The 19,427-nt window shown below is 35.5% G+C and overlaps 1 protein-coding gene across 1 annotated transcript in view; it reads right to left on the bottom strand.

The window, feature by feature from the left end:
- The window catches only part of TTC6 (tetratricopeptide repeat domain 6), a 186,031-nt gene that overhangs the window by 68,714 nt on the left and 97,890 nt on the right, over positions 1–19,427 (bottom strand). The window contains exons 8-10 of the mRNA XM_039249557.1: positions 12,937–13,041; positions 6,857–6,946; positions 4,480–4,554 (exon numbers count right to left, since the gene is read on the bottom strand). Coding sequence (XP_039105488.1) covers positions 4,480–4,554; positions 6,857–6,946; positions 12,937–13,041 — 270 coding nt within the window. The remainder of the gene's footprint in view (positions 1–4,479; positions 4,555–6,856; positions 6,947–12,936; positions 13,042–19,427) is intronic.

Below are 19,427 nucleotides of genomic sequence, written 5' to 3'. Positions count from 1 at the left end.
TCTCTCTCTCTCTTTCTTTCCTTCCTTCCTTCCTTCCTTCCTTCCTTCCTCCCTTCCTTCCTTCTTTCCTTCCTCCCTCCCTCCCTTCCTTCCTTCTTTCCTTCCTTCCTTCTTTCCTTCCTTCCTCCCTCCCTCCCTCCTTTCCTTCCTTCCTTCCTTCCTTCCTTCCTTCCTTCCTTCCTTCTTTCTTTTCTTTTTTAACATTTATTTACTTTTGAGAGACAGAGAGACAATGCACAAGCAGGGGAAGCAGGGGAAGGGCAGGGACAAAGAGGGAGGCACAGAATCTGAAGCAGGCTCCAGGCTCTGAGCTGTCAGCACAGAGCCCCATGCGAGGCTCAAACCCACAAACCACGAGATCATAACCTGAGCCGAGTTGCACATTTAACCAGCTGAGCCACCCAGGCACCATTTTGGGGTTTTTTTCTTTTTTTTTCTTCTTTTCCTTTCTTCCTTTTTTCCCTTCTTTTCTTTTTCTTTTTTTTTAATTTTACTGTTATTTTATTATTATTTTCTTCTTTCTGTAAAAAGCCACAGTTTAAAAGAGCAATTGGACTATACAGCCACAGCTACAGCCAGACAGCAAAAGTCGCCAAGCACACACAGTTTGCACAGGGGACACCATACACAAGAGCGACCATTTCTTTAAGTTTAGGAGGAGTAGCTGTTCCATCTACAAACAAATTCAGAAAGTCAAGCAAAATGGGGAAACAGGAATATGCTCCAAAAGAAAGAACAAGAAAAAAAACCTCAGAAAAATAAATGAAAGAGAGATAAGCAATATGCCTGATAAAGAATTTAAAGTAATGGTCATAAAGTACTCACTGGGATGGAGTGGAATAACTCAGTGAAACATTCAATAAAGAGATAGAAAATATTTTAAAGAATAATAATAACCAATCAGGATTGAAATATACAATAACAGAAATAAAAAACATACTAGAAGAAATCAACAGTAGATGAGAGGATGTAGAAGAACGTAACAGTGACCTGGAAGACAAGGTAATAAAAAGCACACAAGCTCAACAGTAAAATGAGAAAAGAATTTTTTAAATGAGGATAGATTAAGAGATCTCTTGGACAACCTCAAGTGAACAAATATTTGCATTACAGGGGTCCCAGAAGAAGAAAAGAAAGATAAAAATGTAGAAAACTTAATTGAAGAAATAATAACTGCAAAGTCCACTAAACTAGGGAAGGAGATAGATATCCAAGTCCAAGAAGCACAGAGTTCCAAGCAAGATGAACCCAAGGAGGCCCACACCACAGCACACAGTAATTAAAATGTTAAAGGTTAGGGGTGCCTGGGTGGCTCAATCGGTTAAGTGTATGACTTTGTCTCAGGTCATGATCCCACGGTTCGTGAATTCAAACCCCACGTCAGGCTCTGTGCTGATAGCTAAGAGACTGGAGCCTGCTTCGGATTCTGTGTCTCCCCCTCTCTCTGCTCCTCTTCTGTTCTCTCTCTCTTTCTCTGTCTCTCTTTCAAAAATAAACAAACATTTTTAATAATAATAAAATGTCAAAGGTTAAAGATAAAGAGAAGATAAAAGCAGCAAAAAGAAACAAAAAGTTACCTATAAGAGAAAACGTATAAGGCTTTCAGCTGATTCTTCAGCAGAAACTTTGCAGGTCTAAAGGGAGTAACGTAATATAGTCAAAGAGCTGAAAGGAAGAAAACTTACAACCAAGAATACTCTACCCCCACAAAGTTGTCATTTAGATTTAAAGGAAAGATAAAGATTTTCCTAGACAAACAGAAGATAAAGGAATTTATCACCACTAAGCAATCCTTACAAGAAATGTTAAAGGGACTTCTCTAAGTGGAAAAGAAATGGTCACAATTAGACATAAAAAAATTATTAATAAAAAGATGTAAACTATGAAAACATATGTATAAAATATGGAGGAGGGAGTAAAAAGAGACAAGAAAAGGGGGAAAAGAAAAAAAGAATTTTTGTGTTTTTTTTTGTTTTCTTAGAATGTATTTGAACTTAAATGACCATCAAATATATATAGACTTCTGTGTACTTTGGATGTTACATACAAACCGCATGGTAACTGCAAACCCAAAACCTATGATAGGTATACAAGAAATAAAGAGGTAGAATAGCTATTATAAAAAAGACAAGAGATATTAAGTGTTGGTATTGCTATGGCGAAAAGGGAACCCTTGTCCACTCTTGATAGGAATGTAAATTGGTGCAGCCACTATGGAAAACAGTATAGAAGTTGTTCAAAAAACTAAAAATAGAAGTACCATAAGATCTAATCCCACTTCTGGGCATATGAAATGAAATCAGGACCTTGAAGAGTTATCTTCACTCCTTATTCCTTGCAGCATTAGTCATAATAGCCAAGATATAGAAACAGCGTAGGTGTCCATCAATGGATGAATAGATAAGAAAATGTGATGTGCATATATGTGCATATATATAATGGGATATTATTCACCCATTAAAAAGGAAGTTCGGGGTGCTTCGGTGACTTAGTCAGTTGCGTCCAACTCTTGATTTCAGCTCAGGTCATGATCTCATGGTTTGTGGGATCAAGTCCCACACTGAGCTCAGTGCTGACAGTGTGAGGTCTGCTTAGGATACTCTTTCTCTATCCCTTACCCTTGCCCTCCCAAAATAAATAAATGAACTTTCAAAAAGGAAATTCTGACATTTGCAACAATATGAATGGGCCTTGAGAGCATTATGCTAAGTAAAATAAATAAATAACTCAGAAAGAAAAAGATAAATACTGTATAATCTCACTTATACATGGAATCTTAAAAACAACAACTCATAGATACACAAAATAGATTGGTGGTTGCCAGAGGCAAGGATTGGGTAATGGATAAAATGGGTGATGATGGTCAAAAGGTACAAAATTCCATTATAAAATAAATAAGTCCTGGGGATGTAATACAGCAGAGTTACTGTGGTTAAAATACTGTATTGTACATGGAGGAGGGCAGTTGTTGGGATGAGCGTTGGGTGTTATATGGAAACCAACTTGACAATAAACTATGAAAGAAAAACATTTTTTTAAATACTGTCTTGTATATTTAGAAGTTGCAAAAATAATTTTTTTAATGGGAGTGCCTGGGTGGCTCAGTCAGTTGAGCATCTGATTTCGGCTCTAGTCATGATCTCACAGTTTGTGGGTTCAAGCCCTGCATCGGGTTCTATGCTGACAGCTCAAAGCCTGAAGTCTGCTTCGGATTCTATGTCTCCCTCTCTCTCTGCCCGCCCCCCTGCTTGGACTCTGTCTCCTTCTCTCTCTCAAAATAACAAATAAACATTTAAAAAAATTTAAGCTTCCAAGAGAGTAGATCTTAAAAGTTCTTATCACATGAAAAAAATGTATCACCATGTTAGCTAAACTTGTTGTGGTGATCATTTTGCAATACATACAAATATTGAATTACAGTGTTGTATACTTGAAACTAATATAATGTTATATGTCAGTTATATGCCAATAAAGAAATCCTAAGGATAGTGTGATTGTACAGGAATATAAAGCAGAGGAATCAAAAGGTCAGTAAGAAAAGAATATGTCAGAAATGACATAGGAAGCAGGCTTACATTAAGCAAGTTACAAGCAAGTAACATGGAGGATAGATTTCTAAGATTTCAGACATAAAAACAAAAGCTGAAGCTAGATATCAGTGCCACTGAGGGTAAGAACCAGCCACTCCAGGAGTGTCGGGGTGGCTGAGTCACTTAAGCATCCAGTTCTTGGTTTTCAGCTCAGGTCATGATCCTGTGGTTCCTGGGATCAAGCCCCACCATGGGCTCTAGGTGGACAGCATGAAGCCTGCTTGGGATTCTCTCTCTTCCCTCCTCCAGTTGTGCTTTGTCTCTCTCTCTTTCTCTCTCTTTCTCTCTCTCTCTCTCTGTCTCCCCCCCAACCCCGCTCTCTCGTGTGCATGCTCTCTCTCTTTCTCAAAATAAATAAATACACTTAAAAAAAGAAGAACCAGCCACTCCAAAAGGCCTGTGCATCCTCAGTGCAAAGGAAAGTACATTGCATTTACTAATAGGGGTTGTGGGTTTAACTTCTAGCTCTGCCATTTATCACTTTCTGACCTTTGTTTTTCACACATAAAACAAGGATAATATCTGTCTCACCTTCCCTCTCTTGGGATACTGTGAAGCTTGAGACTAGACTGGACTAGTGTTCATGAAAATGCTTTAAAACGATGAGCCCAGTGCAAATGTTGGTCAATATCATTGGCTTGACTTATAATATACCAAGTCAAACTATGAACATGAGATACTTCCAAAAGCTTTTGAAAACCTTAAATTGGCAGCACCAATCACAATTTTACAGGGGCTACCAAATACACACTCAAATCCAAACTTTTAATCAACTCTGAATGAATCAACTGACTATACTATTTCAGGAAAACAAACAAAAAAGCATCAGTAGTGATTATTAATAGAAATACAAGCATTTATTCTGCATAATAAAGACTAAAAATCATACCTTTAATTGTGAAGATGGTATGCTGTAACATTTTTGGATATTCTGAAATGATGCAGATTTTCTTAGGAAAAGAAACTGAAATAATCAAATGACAAAAATGCATTGACTATAGATACTATTTGGTAAAGTAAAATATCATATGACAATTGACTAATGATAACTGCTTAGGTAAATTAATGAAATGCAGAAATACTAATTAAAATACACATTCTGACTGACTTTGAAGTCCCTGATTTCACAGAGAGGAGCAGAACTGAAGGTCCATCAGTTGATTTAGAAAAGTGCTTAATAATGGAAACTCTTATGTTTTTAAATTCAATGATACAACAAACACTTACCAAAGCTTTCTGGTTGATGTAAGGGGCACAAATGTGTATAACTGTGCCATAAATATGCTGAGCCATTGATCTCTTTAGCACTGAGGCTGCACTAGTAGGACCTGAAGCAGCTACTGTCATCATGAACAACCTCAACCTTCTACTCCACAGGACCATACAAATATCATCACTTACTTTGAGAGCTATTAAAATGAAAGAGTTGGGAAATTCTACTATACTAGATAGTGTGGAAAGTACCAAAAAAATGACATGTATCCTCAACCAATACAATAGTGGAAACATGAAGAAAAGAAAGAACTATAATCCAAAGCAGCTGTGGCACCGACTACAGATGGCATGAATGGATCTGGTGTAAAGAGAACACAGGATAGGGAGAAGTCAGTTCTGAAAGGGATGCGACCTGGATACACTGGCAGGAAGAGGGAGCGCAGGGCTTCCCTGTGAACGGTGACAACATTGCCATAGACTGAGGTGGAGTTGAGAACATGCCAGGGCAAGGGAACAGCCTAAACAAGCACAGAGAATGCAGCAGGGGAAGGGGGAGGGGGGCGAGGTAAGAGTCTCCAAGGGCTCTGGTACGGGCAGAGTACCAGATACATCCAGACCACATAAAAGCAGACATATAATGGGAGGTAAGCTAGAAAGTCATGTTGAGGCCAGGTTATGAGGCATATTTGGTAGGTGGAGGTACTCAGTTTGAGACATGAGTGATACAATCCTACTTGATTTAACATAGCAGGTGGAGCACCTGGGTGGCTCAGTAGGTTAAGTGTCTGACTTTGGCTTGCGTCATGATGTCATGGTTCATGGGTTCTAGTCCTACTGTCAGGCTCTGTGCTGAGAGTTCAGTCTAGAGCCTGCTTCAGATTCTGTGTCTCCTGATCTCTCCGCCCCTCCTCTGCTCATGCTCTGGATCTCTCCTCCTCAAAAATAAATAAACATTTAAAATTTTTTTAAAAATAAACTATGAGGCAGTAAGAGGATGGATTGGAAGAAGCAGCTACTAAAAATGGAATATCTGACAGGTAGGTATACACAGTGCTACTATAATAGTCTAGAAAGTACAAGTGGCACTCCAAACTAGATGGTGATATTCATTGGTTCAATTATTTTTTATGTGATGGTCACTGCTCTAGGTGATATGGATAAAACAGAGAAGAAGAATGGCATTAGCCCAGGCTGGTGAGGAATAAAATGATCAAACATACATACGGACAAATATTTAGTAAGTGCTATAAGGAAAATAACAAAAAATGATCTATATTAATTAGAAACATTATTCCCTCCAAAAAAAAAAAAACACACATATTACCTAACTGTATGAGAGATAAAGGAGGAGGCATAGACATATCTTTAATCTAGCTAACTGGCTAGAATGGGATTTGATTTGTCCAAGGCACCAAGACTTTCCACTATGTGCCATTAAGCATCCCAAGATATCATCAAGGGGAACAGAGGGCTGAAGGCACTAATGAGAGAAAACTAAAATTGTTTCTTTTGTCCCCCACAAAGTTCAGGACATCTATTAAACCAGTTATGTATACTTCATACCCTTCTTCTTCTCTTAGCTTCCCTCAATCATTATTTCTTTTCTATCCAATTGTGTATATTATTTAAGTAGTTTACTTGTATCCACTACAGTGATAATAATGCCATGAGGATGAGTCTAATCACCATTTAGAGAATTCAGTTTTACCGTTTCATGGCCATAACCAATTCCCCCATTTGGTCAAAACATTCACAAACATGTTTCTTTAATCATTTAAGACCGAGCCAAGAAGTGATAAATAAGTGTGAGACCAGAAATTGTCAAAAATTTAGGAAAATTCACAGCAGACAGATTGCTATTGATTAGTAAATAATATCTTCTGAGTGTCACAAAGACAACACATTTGAAAAAGAGCAAAGGCACCAGTAATGAATCTTCTGAGATATTTCCCAGAGTGAGGAGGCACCAAGAAATAATTTCCAGAAATCATATCTGAGCTGTAGCAAGATAAAGCAACTGATTCACAATTTAAAATAAAAATCATACATACCCTAGAACTTCTGGTATGCTGATTTAAAATGACACTTTCCTTGCTTTCAGATGAAAATTTTTCAATTAAAATTTTGCTTGCTTGAACACTCTGTTATAAAAAGATAACAGTTTTAAGTTATATAGTGGAATACTTTAAAAAGCCTATGATTACTGTTACATCACAGTACAACATTATTACCAAACATATGGAAAAGGTAGAAGTATAAAAAACGTTTACCAGAAACATATTAAAAGTCCAGCAACAGCCATAGTATTTGGCCAAAACCCACAATTTGGCTTCTGTCTTGGCTATTAGCTAAATGGATATTCTACCTTAGTTTTGGCATTACTAATCTTAGGAGCAATCAATGATACCGTGATTTCATAGGTTAGCATTGAATCTATTTAGTACGTCAATATCAGAATTACGAATAAGACATTATTTGTATTTATTGTCAATATATGACTATTCTCTGTCAGATACAAGTAAGCATTCTAAATTTTTACTGGACTGGAAATCTCCTTAAATGCTTTACAATTCAAACTCTTTCCATTAACTAAGTTATATATGTATATTTATTGTTGTAAGGGTAAATTGCTATAATCATTACAATTATTATTAAATGTGTTATTCTTCTATATTATAAGCAGTGATTTGGATATATAGAAACAACTAGAAGATCAAAGCTTGACAGCCTGGTGTATTCACGATGAATTAAATCATACTGCTACTTTGCTGAAATTTTTAGGTCTCAAACAACTAACATTTCAAATTCAAAAAATATTTATTCAATAGGAAATTAGCTTTTAAAAGTACCAGGAAATTACCATTGAGAATGGAACAGATATGGAGAAGGCTATGGGTAATTTAGGAATCACCAGCATTGATGTTTATTCACCTTCTATTGTATTTTTCTAATACAGCTATAGCACAGTATAAGCTAAGAGAATTACTAACCATAGCAGAAGGATACTTGGTCACCATTACTCTTCAACGACAAACTATGTGATACACAAGAGACCTTGGAACTATTTTGTCATATGCTTACATAAAATACGACAGAATAGCAGCTACTATCTACTTAAGAAAGTGCTTTTAATAATAACAAAAGACAAAAACCTTAAAACTGTAATTTACAGATATCGAAACAGCAAAACTTACTAACAATAAATGGTTGATTTTTAAAAAGAGAACATGGTTCATATATTGGAACCTGCCAAGATATTGGCCAAACCAATGTATCTTGAGAGAGCAAATATTGCTTATATGACATCTGATGTAACTCCAGAGTTATTGCTCTACTCCAGAGTTATTGCTAAAACTGATATGTGTCCAATAGTAGCTGCAATGTAGATAGAAATGGAAACAGTTTTGCTGCCTTAAAAGTCAATTATGACTGCTTCTAATTATGGCAGGCTAGGTAATTCTGCTGAGGAAAACTAAGAAAGCTACTTGTAATATGAAAAACACAATCTTCAAAGCATCAAAAAGCTAACATGATGATGAACAGATACTGGGCCAAAATCTAAGAAAAGACAAGAACCCGGAAAAGCCCAGTATTTATGATGCTTTTGTTCTCATGATGTTTGCCAAACCAGCTGTAAGTCTGAGCTACAGAATGACAAATTCTTGGGGCAAGGGTGATAGCAATCAAAGCCCGGGACTTACCTAAGTTATGGAACTTGATTTATTTATATATATTTACATAAATGTAATACACTGTATAATATTGTACACATACAAAATATACAAGTATCCAAGGCTACAGGAGATGCTATATCCTCAGATTTAAAGTGAATAGAAGTACAGGTGCCTGGCGGGCTCAATCAGTAGAGAATGTGACTCTTAATCTCAGGGTCACCTTGAGTTCAAGCCTCACACTAGGCATGGAGCCTACTTAAATTAAATAAAATAAATTAAATAAATAAATAAATAAATAAGTGTTTTTAAGCCTCTTTTTTAAGAAGACTGGTAGTAAATAACCTTTGATGGTACGAGGATTAAAAAAAAGAAAAGAGGGGCGCCTGAGTGGCTTAGTCGGTTAAGCGTCCGACTTTCGCTTAGGTCATGATCTCTCTGTTCTTGGGTTCGAGCCCCTCTTCGGGCTCTGTGCTGATTGCTAGCTTGGAGCCTGGAGCCTGTCTTCAGATTCTGTGTCTCCCTCTGTCTCTGACCCTCCCCTGCTCATGCTGTCTCTATCTCTCTCTCAAAAATAAATAAACTAAAATAAGTAGCACCTAGGGGCGCCTGGGTGGCTTAGTCGGTTAAGCGTCCGACTTTCGCTTAGGTCATGATCTCGCGGTTCGTGGGTTCGAGCCCCGCGTCGGGCTCTGTGCTGACTACCAGCTCAGAGCCTGGAGCCTGTTTCAGAGTCTGTGACTCCCTCTGTCTCTGACCCTCCCCTGCTCATGCTGTCTCTATCTCTCTCTCAAAAATAAATAAAATATTAAAAAAAGAAAGAAAAGAAAAAAGAGAGGGATAATATATGGGTAAAATAGAAAAAGTATTCTATAAAATATTAATAACAATGTTTTGAGAGTTTTAGAAGATAAATATCTAAAAACATATTAAAGTAAAAACATATTAAGTCAAGAGGTGGTAATGAAATTGAAAGGTTTTAAAAGTCATTGAATTTCCTGGAAGAGTATAGAGATATTGATTAACATCAGATTTTGATAATTAAAGATGTATATCAAGGGAAATCACTATAAGAAACAGTATATATACTTCCAAAATAAGGATGATAAAACACAATTTACCAAAATAGTTGTTTTTCTATGTAAAGTGGGTGTTCTGAGAATTTAATGAACGTCTGTAGTATACTGCCTACTGAAAAGTAAGTGCTCAGTTAACAATGTTCTTGGGTTGTTCAATGTTAATTATTTTGTCTGTCTGACAGGCCAGAAATATCTAAAAGCTAGGGGATCCTACATTATAAATCTTGCTAAAAAAAAGTTAATGATTTGATACCTGTGTGAGTATAGTAATTTGAGACGTGGAGACTAAAGCAATTGTAACTGAAAACAAATGAGAAAAGACAAAATAATTAAACTCATTAAAAAATTTTTTTGGAAAGAAAAAATCTCAAAAATATGATTAGAAATGGGAAAGAAAGTGATGCAACATTAGTAATGAAGATTAACCATTAGAAATGGTTAAGCATCCACCACTTGATTTCAGCTCAGGTAATGATCTCATAGTCGGGAGCTCTGCGTTGGGCGTGAAGCCTGCTTGGAATAATCTCTCTCTCCCTACTCTCTGCTCTCTTTCTCCTTCTCTCTCTCAAAATAAATTAATAAACATTTTTTAAAAAATGAAGATTAAGACTGAAGAGACAATATATACAAACGCTACATATAATTTATACATTTCAATCAAAAAGATTGCTTTCTGTAAGAATGAAATGACTTAAGAAAAAATACTTTAACATTGAACAACCCAAGAACAAGGAACCCTTGTACACTACTGGAGTGGATGCAAACTGGTGCAGCCACTATGGAAAACAGTATGGAGGTTTCTCAAAAAACTAAAAATAGAGGCATGCCTGGCTGGCTCAGTTGGTATAGCAGACAACACTTGATCTTGGGGTAGTAAGTTCAAGCCCCCAGTGGGTGTAGAGATTACTTTAAAAAATTGAAAATAGAATTACAATATGATCCAGTAATTGCACTACTGGACATTTACTCAAAGAATATGAAAATACTAATGCAGAAAGATATATGAACCTCTATGTTTAGTGCAGCATTATCCACAATAGCCAATTTACAGAAACAGACCAAGTGTCCATCAACAAATGGATGGATAAAGAAAAGTGGTATGGTATGTACACACACACACACACACACACACACACACACACACACACACTGGAATATTACACAGCCATAAAAAAGAAAAATCTTGCCACTTGCAACAAGAATGGAGCTACAGAGCATAATGCTAACTGAAATAAGTTAGTCAAAAAAGACAAATACCATATCCTTCCACTCATATATGAAATTTAAGAACCAAAAGAACAAAGGAAAAAAGAGAGAGACAAACCAAGAAACAGACTCTTAACTATAGAGAACTGATGATAACTGATAGAGCAGAGGTAAGTTGGGGGGATGGGTGAAATAGGTAATGGAGATTAAAGAGTACGCTTATCATAATGAGCACTGAGTAACATACAGAATTGTTGAATCACTATATTTTACACTTGAAACTAATAAAATCCTGTTTGTTAACTATACTAGAATTAAAATAAAACATAAATAAAACAAACAAAAAACACTGAACAACACAAAAATTAGAAAAGAAAAACTTCTCTTTTTTCAATGATTTAAGCATATATTAATTCCAAAATTCTTTTGTACATGTTTGTGCAAACACATCTTAATGAAAGAAGATGTTACTTGAAAGCATGTTATATTCAGTGTAGTTTCAATGCAATAATAACCATAGAACTTTTCTTTTTTTTAAGTTTTTATTTAAACTCTAATTAGTTAACATAGAGTACAATACTATAGAAAAGAAAAAATTCTAATTGTCAAACAAATACTTTCCCAAACAGTTCAGATGTTTCCACTGAGTTCCTCCAAATTTTTATATTTATGCTATATCAATTTCAGAACATTTTAAAAAATGAAATTCTACCCAATTAACTTTATAAAGCAAGAATAAACCTGATAGGAGAGTCCAACAAAGAAAAAAAGGCACTTCATATATATTTCACCATGAGTATACATTAAAAATAAAATTTGTCTAACAGAATTCAACATAATATTTCAGCATAATACACCATAAGCAAGTAACCTAAAAAATGTAAAGATGTTTCAATATTAACATTCAGAATAGGTCCAATATGAATGTGATTTCATCCCTGTCTTGGTTGCGGGGAAGCTAAGAGGTAAAATGATTATTTTTTTTAATGTTTTATTTATTTCTGAGAGAGAGAGAGACAGAGACAGAGACAGCGTGAGCAGGGGAGGGTCAGAGAGAGAGGGAGACACAGAATCTGAAACAAGCTCCAGGCTCTGAGCTAGCTGTCAGCACAGAGCCCGATAAAATGATTATTCTATTTCAAGTAACATCACATATGGACAAAGTTTTTTATGTAATTTTACCTCTGACTATTACACAAGAAGGGTAATACACCCTTCTTATGTTCTTCTCATGATTTCTTTAGTTTTTTGTTTTATCATGATCTGATATGAATTTTAGTAAGCTGCACTAAATCCCACACAAATAAAATAATCCTAAGTACTATTAAAAATTTATGCACAATAATGTTAATCACAGAATTGTTTTAAAAGGAAAAGAAATTAAAAGAAAGGAGAAAAGGAGGAAAAGGAGAAAGAAAAGAAGAAAGAGGAAGAATTTTTTTTAAGAATTTTTGATAATGAAAGAAAATGTACCAAACAGCAGGCAGTAATTGTCTTGAGGGAGAAGAATAATAGTTGAATTGGATTTACTTCTCTTGAGTTTTCTAATTTTTAAAATAATCAATATAACATAATATGAGAGCAAACAAACACTCTTTAAGGGAAGAAGAAAAAGAGTCATAATTGTATTGGGTGGTATTAAATTAACTAAAAGTGCACTTTAAAAAGTAAATGAAAATGACACAAAGATTTTTTAAACAACCCGAGTAATCACATATCTTAGAAACTCAGTCAAATAAAATATGTATTCAAAAAGAAAACAATCGGGGCTCCTGCGTGGCTCAGTTGGTTAAGCATCTGACTTCGGCTCAGGTCATGATCTCACAGTTTGTGAGTTTGAGCCCTGCATTAAGCTGTCTGCTATCAGCACAGAGTCAGCTTTGGATCTTCTTTCCACCTCTTTCTCTGTCCCTCCCCTGCCCACACTCTCTCTCTTTCTCAAAAATAAACAAACATTACAAAAGAAAAAAAAAGCAAGCAGAATAATCTTTTTAACTGTCTAAAGTAACATGGATAAGTATAATACTATAATACCATCCAATCATTCTTAATTATGGCAACAGTTGTCTGACAATTTACATAGCAAATGTCAGGTAAAATTTAATGTCATAATCAATTATACAATTTAATTATTAAACGGTAAAAATAAGAGAGAAGAGTCATTCAGCATGTTACCTCATATTCTGGATATAGAATTTCCTTCATAACAGATACTGGAACAGAGAATTTGGGTGATGTTGGATTCCAAAACAACTTCGTACATCCTGGATAAGCAGACACCTTTGAAAATAAAATAAAAGGTTATTAGAAACTAACAAATGATTTTTGGCATAAAAACCCAAACTCCTGTCAAAAGTGTTTCTAGTTGCCCAGATAATGAGTTGCTGTAATTTTTACATTAGCAGAAATGTAGAGTTGGCAATTCCAACAGATGCCAAGGATGTAGGCAAACTAGTAGAACCACACTGGAAGCAAACCGGCCGTTTCTAGTAAAATAGAAAATGTACATGCCACATGACCCAGCGATTTTCACTTCCCACTGTATACTCTAAGAAAATTCTTACACATGTGCATGAAGAGATATGTACAGGGTTGTTTATACAGCATATGAAATAGCAAAGATCAAAACCCAGTCTACATGTCCATTAATAGAGAAGCAAATTAATAAAATATGGCATATTTATATAACACTATAAGGCCAATCAAGCTAAAAAATTATAAACCATAGATAGATCTTAGAAGCATAGTGCTGACAGCAAAATAAGCAGCTTTTAGAAAGTATCATTTACATAAAAGTCTCTAGACCACACGGAACTATAGTATTTATTGTTTAGTGTCACATATACATCCAATAAAGTATAAAATCATGGACTAGAAAGATCGCAATTATAACTAACTGCCATAGGGTTAGGAGGAAGAGAAATATAATTAGAAAGAGGTACAAAGAGACTTATTATTTTTTTAATTTATTTTATTTTTTAAAATCTGAAACAAGTATGACAAAAACTTAACACAAATTCTCGATAAAGTGTCACCAGGTGTATATTAGTTTGGTTCCTATATTTGTTTGTTTATTCAAACTTTTTCAAAATAAAACTTAATGAGGCATAGGGGAGTTTTTAGGGAAGTGAAACTATTCTGCATGATACTAGAAATGTGGCTATGTAACATGATGCATTTGTCAAAACCCACTGAACCTTAGAGCACAAACAGTGAACCTTTGTGTACAGAAATTTTAAAAAATTATTTAGGGGAGAACATGGGTGGCTCAGTCAGTTAAGCATCTGACTCTTGATTTCAGCTCAGGTCATTATCTCACAGTTCATGGGATTGAGCCCTGCTTTGGGCTCCATGCTGGACATGGAATCTACTTGGGATTCTCTCTTTTCCTCTACCCCTCTACCATGCTCATGCCCTCTCTCTCTCTCCTGTCTCCTCTCTCTCTCTCTCTCTCTCTCTCTCTGTCTCAAGGGAAGGGAAGGGAAGGAAAAAGGGAAGGAAAGGGAAGGAAAAAGGGAAGGGAAGGGAAGGGAAGGGAAGGGAAGGGAAGGGAAGGGAAGGGAAGGGAAGGGAAGGGAAGGGAAGGGAAGGAAACTCATTTAGGAAATTAAGGTGATCCCAGGATGGAATGCAGAATATAACAAAACAATTTAACTGTATTATAAATATATGAAACAACCTCACTGAAGGGGGTTGGGGAAAAAATTGCTGACCTTAGTAACTTTGGAAATGAGTATAGTTTATAAAAATAAAGGCAAAAGGTATTATACATAACACTGTACTTAGTTGATGAAATTGTATCCCACAGGAAATGGGTTAATAGTTCTGATACTTCTATACTGGAGTTGAACAGTTAAGTGAATGGATGGAAGATGGTAGCAGCCAGGGTTGTCCCTGTTGGATTAAGAGTTTAAAGAAAAGCAAGGGAGGAAGTTAGAATAATCATGTGATAGATTCAAGTTGGAGACATCAGTGTGACCCCATGTTTACTTTAATTTAGACACAGACAGGGACATAAAGACACATTTACAGGAGTTAGTACAGCATACATATTTCCTTGCTGTGTCAGCTGAGAAGGCCTGGAAGCAATAATACCCCAGTAGCAACAAGCACACCTAATGTTTAGCTATTGTTTTCTAATTACGTTCTTCAATAAAAGGAACTGGGGCTGGTTGAAATGGCAGATTCTTAGAGTGCCTGGGTGGTTCAGCTGATTAAGCATCTGAAACTTGATTTTGGCTTCAGGTCATGGTCTTGCAGTTCATGAGATCAAGGTCCACATTGGGCTCTGCACAGATAGCGCCAAGCCTGCTTGGAATTCTCTCTCTCCCTCCTTCTCTGCGTCTCCCTCGCTTGTGCTTTCTATCTGTCCATCTGTCTCCTTCTCAGATAAATAAATAAACATTAAAAAAAAAAAAGAAATGGCTGATTCTATGGACTAGAGCAGGAAATATATAAGATGAGCCTGTTTTTTTAAAAAAAAAGTGTTTTAAAAAATCCCACAATAATGGGGGATGGTGTCAAAGGGACATAGGAGCCAACTGAAGGAATTCTCAATAACCAAAGCCCAAAATGTCTTAATAAAATGCCAATATTAATAACAATAATAAAGTAGTATTAGATTATAACTCAAAGTACAACATAAATATCCATGAGTCATACTGATATAAATAATTGAATGAATAAATAAATAAATGAGAAGAATAGACAATCTGTACAAATACAAATTAATGTTTTTATTATACTCTGGCCTCAAAGAGAGCATAGCTCTATATTCTTAAGTGTGAGCTGAACGTAAGTGGCTTCCTTCCAGAGTACAGTATGAAAATGGGGAAAAGGGGAAACCATACAATGAAGAAACTTGACAAAGTTTCTACCTCAGATGATTAAAGCTAACATCAACAGTCATAACACACGTTAATAATACGTACCTTTGATATAGTGCAATCAAAATGGTGCTTTACCTTGGTTGTCTTTCTTCCAAAATTACACCAGGCAAATCCCAATGGAGGTACATTCTACAAAATACCTAACTACTTACTACCACTCCCCCAAAGTCTCATAAACTGTCACAGCCAAGAGCAAACTAACGTATATGACAAAGAAATATACTGTGGTATCCTGGATGAGATTCTGGAACAGAAAATGAATGTTATATAAAAACTAAAGAAGTCTGAATAAAGTATGGACCTTAGTTAATAACAATGTATATATATACTGGTTCATGGTACTGTAAACTGTATTAGTTTGCCGAGGCTGCCATAACAAAGTACCACTGGTGGTTCAAACTAACAGAAATGTGTTCTCTCATTGTTCTGGAAACTAGAAGTCTAAAATCAAGGGGTGGGTATTTTCCAGGCTCCTTTGGAAGGCTCTAGGCAAGAATCCTTCCTTGCCTCTTCCTAACTTCTGGTGGTTGCCACCAGTCCCAGGCATTCCTTAGCTTGCCGATGCATCCTTCCAATCTCTACCTCCACTGCCAAATGGCCTTCTTCCCTGTGTGTCTGTGTGGTCAAAGGCATTTTCCTCTTATAATGACCCTGTCTTATTGGATTTAGGGCCCACCCTAAATCCAGGATTCACCCCAGGATTCGGAATTATATTTGCAAAGATCCTACTTCCAAATAAGGTCACATTCACAGGTACTGTGGGTTAGGACGTGGACATATCTTGTTGGGGCCACTATTAACCCACTATTATCATATTATTAATGGGGGAAACAGGATGTGTAATATATGGGAAACCTCCATAGTGTCTTTGTAATTTTTTGTATTCTAAAACGATTCTACAAAATGAAGTTTATTATCAATAAATAATAAAAATTAAATCAAACAAAAAACTAAATTTATTTCAAAAAATAGTTGGAGGCATAAAAATTGATCAGGCATTTGTGACAAAACCTTGAAGAAAATGTGGTAAGATTTTAAAAATAATAACTGTTTGACTGCATTGAATTATTAGTAATTATGTTTTCTTTAATGTTTCCATTGACTTTTAATAATATTTCATTGGACTATTATTCATTTTCCCAAAGATTTTTCACCAGAAAAATGAACTCAAATGATTTTAGAAACTCAACTCGCAAGCATCCCTGCAGCATTAACTATGAAACCTTAATAGTGACGTCTCCTAGAGGGTGGGTGTTACAAAGACGTTTTAGAATAAACGTCTAAGACCCAAACACAGTACATAAAGATCCACAATTATAAAGTGACACTGAGTCTTGACCACTTTTATTTCTAGTCAGATATACTTCAAAGACTCCATACACCTGATCACATTTCCTAGACCAACAGAGAAAAGCAGAGTTTTCAGGTGCCAGGTTAATTTGTCCTCCATAGGAATTCATAATCAAGTTTCTATCCCACTCATCCTCAAAATATAATTTAGGAGAAGAAAGGAGAAGAAAACTAATGCATTTACTCATATCTTTGCTTTAAATGCTTTTGTTCCTTCTAGATACTCCAAGGTTCTTCTTTTCATCAATTTTTTCCTAGTTAGAGAACTTCCTCTAGTCATTTTTAAGGGCAAATCTGCCAGCAACAAATTCTCTTAGTTTCCTTTCATCTAAAAATGTCTTGATTCCCTTTCATTCCCAACAGATATTTTCTCTGGATATAAGCTGATTTCTGGCCTCCATTGTTTCTGATGAGAAATCCACGGCCATTCAAATTGTTTTTCTCCTATAGGTAACATATTGTTTCTCTCTTGGTGCTTTCAAGGTTTTTTCTATGTCATTATTTCTCAGAAGTTTGACTACTGAGATTAGTATGAATTTCTTTAGTTTTTTCTTGCTTGGGGTTTGCTCAGGCTCCTAAATATGTTTGTTATTTTTTCCAAATTTGGAGTTTTTCAGCCATTATTTCTTCTTACACATTTTCAGTCACCTCTATCTCTTCTTTTTATTCTCCTTGCAGGACTGCAATAACACAAATGTTAGATCTTTTGTAATTTTCTCACAGGTCAAGGGACCTGTTCCCACAAGTCTGTAAAATTTTTTTCAGTCTATTTCTCTTTGTTGTTCAGACTGGATAAATTCTACTGTTCTATCTTCAACTTCACTGGTTCCTGCCTCCTCCATTCTATTTTTGAGCCCATCCACTAAGCTTTTTATTTCAGTTATTATGTTTTTAATCCTCAGATTTCTTGTTTCTTCCCTATATTTTCAATTTCTTTCCTAAGACTTTCTATTTCCTTTGTTTTATTTTGATTATTGAGGTATAATTGATATATAACATTATGTTGTTTTCAGGTATACAATATAATGATTTGATATATTTGTATATGTTGCAAAATGATCACCACAATAAGTCTAGTTAACATTCGTCACCATATATAGTCACAGAATTTCTTTTCTTGTGAAAAGAAACTTAAGATCTACTCTCTTAGTAACATTCAAATATGCAATACAGTATAATTAACTATAGTCTTCCTGCTGTACATTATATCCCTACAACTTATTTACTTTAAAACTAGCAGTTTGTAGCTTTTGATTCTCCTTACCCATTTCACCCACCTCCCCACCCTTCACCTCTGGCAACCACCAATCTATTCTCTATATCTATGAGCTTGGTTTTTTGGAGTTTGGTGGGGAGGGTTGTTTTTAGATTCTACATATAAGCAGGATCATTTGTCTTTCTCTGTATGGCTTATTTCACTTAGCACAATGCCTTCAAGTTCCATCCATGTTGTCACAAATGGCAAGATTTCATTCTTGTTCATGGTTGAATAATCCTCTGTGTGTGTGTGTGTGTGTACATACATGTCTGTGTCACATTTTCTTTATCCATTCATCCATCAGTGGACACTTACATTGTTTCCATATCTTGGCTTTTATAAACAGTGTTGCAAGAAACATGGGGGTGGTTGCATATAACTTTTCAACTTAAGTGTTTTCATTTTCTTTGGACAAATATCCAGAAGTTGGGATTGTTGGATCATATGGTAGTTCTATTTTTAATTTTTTAAGGAACCTGTTTTACACAGTGGCTGTAGCAACTTACAATCCTACTCAAAGAGCACAAGGATTCCCTATTCTCCACATCTTCATCAACACTTGTTATTTCTTGTCCTTTGGATGATAGCCACTCTAAAAGGTGTGAGGTGATATTATTTCATTGCGGTTTTGATTTGCATCTCCCTGATGATTAGTGATCTTGAGCATCTTTTCATGTAGCTGTAGGCCATCTGTATCTTTCCTGGAAAAATCTCTATTCAGATCCTCTGCCCATTTTTTAATTGAATTGTTTTTAAGTTGTATGAGTTTTTTATATATTTTAGATATTAATACCTTATCAGATATATTATTTATGAACATATTCTTCCAGTCTGTAGGAGATAGCTTCTTTTGCGGTACAGAAGATATTTAGTTTGATATACTCCTATTTGTTCACTTTTGATTCTGTTGCCTTTGCTTTTGGTGTCAAATCCAAAGAATCATTAATTACCAAGACCAATGTTAAGGAGCTTACCACCCGCTTTCTTCTAGGAGTTTTATGGTTTCAGATTTTACACTAAAGTCATTAATCCATTTTTAGTTAATTTTTGTGCACAGTGTAAGATAATGGTCTGGTTTCATTCTTTTGCGTGTGGCTGTCCAGCTTTCTTAACATCACTTATTGAAGAGATTGACCTTTTCCGACTGTATATTCTTGGCTCCTTTGTCA

The sequence above is a fragment of the Hyaena hyaena genome, unplaced genomic scaffold, assembly GCF_003009895.1.
Source record: "Hyaena hyaena isolate Hyena2069 unplaced genomic scaffold, ASM300989v1 scaffold_342, whole genome shotgun sequence".
Classification (NCBI taxonomy): Eukaryota; Metazoa; Chordata; class Mammalia; order Carnivora; family Hyaenidae; genus Hyaena; species Hyaena hyaena.
This window is presented reverse-complemented; position numbering and strand designations above follow the sequence as displayed.